This window comes from Galeopterus variegatus, unplaced genomic scaffold (assembly GCF_000696425.1).
Source record: "Galeopterus variegatus unplaced genomic scaffold, G_variegatus-3.0.2 Scaffold18252, whole genome shotgun sequence".
In the NCBI taxonomy this organism is placed as follows: Eukaryota; Metazoa; Chordata; class Mammalia; order Dermoptera; family Cynocephalidae; genus Galeopterus; species Galeopterus variegatus.
Window position 1 is genome coordinate 2,259 of NW_007744363.1, and position 2,496 is coordinate 4,754.

Sequence of the window (2,496 nt, forward strand, 5' to 3'; positions counted from 1 at the left end):
CTCCACTGTGTGGTCCTGCACTGATTGGTGGGCTGATCAGCTGTCCAGGCTGTGTCCCAGTTTCACCCATCTCCCCCACTATCTGCACTCTAAACCCTTGCAATGTCTCTCCAGCCTCTGAGTGGCTCCTTTTTTCAGTTGTTCTGGCTCCTCACTCCTATCTGCATCCAGAGGAACCCTGTTAGCAGTCTTGCTGGCCTGAAGGCTACCAAGGCCCTCTTCACCCCTGCCGCATCCAAGCATTGCCAGCTCTTGCTCCATGCTGCACTCACCAGCTCCAGCTTGGAAGCATCTGGGATTTAAAATGGTGAGAGTGATCCTTTCTTTCTCTTTCTCTCACTGTGGCTTCTTCTGCCTACATGAACACTGCAGATCTCTCCTCCTCTTCCCCTGAGCTCTAGCAGCCTGAGATTTTCTGTCATTGCTTTTAATAGTTGAAAATTGGTTGATTTGTGGGAGAGAGTGACACTGGGAACCATCTATTCTGCCATCTTGACTGGAAGCCCCAAAAACAATCTTAAGGAAACTCAGTGAGATACAAAAACAGTTCGGTGACCCAATAAAATGAGAAAAAAATTTTTCCAGGATATGAAGGAGGATATTTACAAAGAGATTAGTACCTTATGAAAGAATGTAACAGAACTACTGGAACTGAAAGTTTCATTAAATGTGTGGGAGAAGCCTCCTGACCTCGGTGGAGGAGCCCGTAGCTATAGGACTGGCTATGGCTTCATTTTTACAGCTGGAGACACACTGGGGGCGGGGGGCTCCACCCAAGGGGCCTAAGGGAGAGAAAAACTCACATGTGTGTTTCCGTTGATGGTTTAAAAAATACAGCAAATGTCCTGAGACACACCACAGGCCACTTATCTAGCCCCTGTGGGGAACGCTGAAGCTGTTTCCAAGTGCTTTTGTTACAACAGAATCACGGGGAACTTCTTTGTACACTGTTCTTACAAAAATTTCTCCATCCCAGCAGCTAAAATGACCAGACCAATTTATCCTCCTCTCCAGCAGAATTTAACACTGCCCATTTCCCCACATCTTCACTGACATTGGGTATTATGATTTTTAAATATTTTTTTGGCTGACTGGCCTTGCTGTTTGTATCTGCACTTCCAGGGTAAGCCCTTTTGCATTCAGGGTCTTCTTTTATGCACCAGGCCACCTTTGTGGTAGGAATGATTTGTTATTCTTTTTCTGGGGGGGAGGAACCAGAGGCCCAGAGAGGGCTTTAGCCAGCATCCCACAGCAGGTTACTTCCTGATCCGGGATTTGCACTCAAACCACTTACAGATCAAAATTCATGTTGCTGCCACTTCTGTCCTAGCTGTGGCCCCGTGAGGACCCCTAGTTCCTCTCTTCCCTGACTCAGTTTCCCTCCCTAGCTGGACCGTGAGGCCAACCTCACCAGCAACGTGGTGCTGGTGCTGCTGACCCAGCAGAATGTCATCGTGGAAGCTGGCACCAGCTGCGAGGTGGCCATCTGGGGGACCTGCCAGACTGGAGGATGTCTCTCCTGCTTCCCAAGGGTCGACAATGTGACCGTAACACCCAAAGACCACTGTCGCCACAACAGTGTGTGCACTGGTGTGCTCACCTGCCAGGGTGGAATCTGCCAGGTATGGCCAGGCCGGGTGCAGACCCAGCGTGGGCTCCTCATTGCGGGAGGAGGCGTCATGCGAGGACTTGAGCTCCCAGTGGCAGGAGAAAGTGAATTCAGGTCAAAGGAGACTCGGGGTGTGGTGGGGAGCAGGATTGAGCATTTTAAGTTGAGAAAGAGCACTTATTAAACACTTACTGTGTGCCAAGTCCTGCGCTGGTGCCTGGGGACACCCCAGAGAACAAGACAGAGCAGGCCTGCATTTTTGTAGTTCCCAGACCCAGAAGTGTGGGGGGCTGTCAGACATTGTAATTGCTGGGGGCCTCGGGGGGCATCTGACCCAGCCTGGGGGTGCTAGGAAGTTCCCACAGTCATCTGGGACCCAAAATTCAACTAGGGGTTAGCCAGACGAAGGGCGTGGGGAACAGCACGCAGAGAGAGGGAACAGAGCATGCAAAGGGCCTGGGGTTGGATTTGTGGTTCCAGGAGCAGGACATTGTGGGAGCAGCTGTCTGCTCAGTGGTGCTGGCTGGGGTGTGGGGTGGAGCAGGTCCCGGGGACACCCTGACATGCCTGCCACCTGCCCAGGGTGACGGGGGCAGCCCCCTCATCTGCAATGGTCTGGCCCATGGTGTGGCCTCCTTCACCATGGAGCACTGCAGCTGGGATCCCAACTTCTTCACCTGTGTGGCACGCTTCCAAAACTGGATCGATAGTGTCCTCAACCCACCTGCTGGCCTGAGGGAAGCCCCATCAAGCCGTGCGGAGCCTGTGACCTGCTGTGGAACCCAGCCTTGACCTTTGTATCCCGGGGCGCTCTGCATGCCCCCACACCTCCAGGCCTGCCCCCCGCCCCCAGCCCCTGTACTCGTGACTCTCATAAAGAAGCCATT

General features: G+C 52.9%; 1 protein-coding gene across 1 annotated transcript; it reads left to right on the forward strand.

Annotated features, from left to right (window-relative positions):
- Positions 1 to 630: 630 nt before the first annotated feature.
- LOC103582867 (azurocidin-like) lies at positions 631 to 2,401 on the forward strand (the record flags this gene model as incomplete). Its single annotated transcript, XM_008564341.1, has 3 exons — positions 631 to 657; positions 1,389 to 1,622; positions 2,192 to 2,401. Coding segments are annotated over 3 exons (471 nt in total), but the record flags the coding sequence as incomplete, so codon positions are not given.
- Between the last annotated feature and the right edge of the window lie 95 nt (positions 2,402 to 2,496).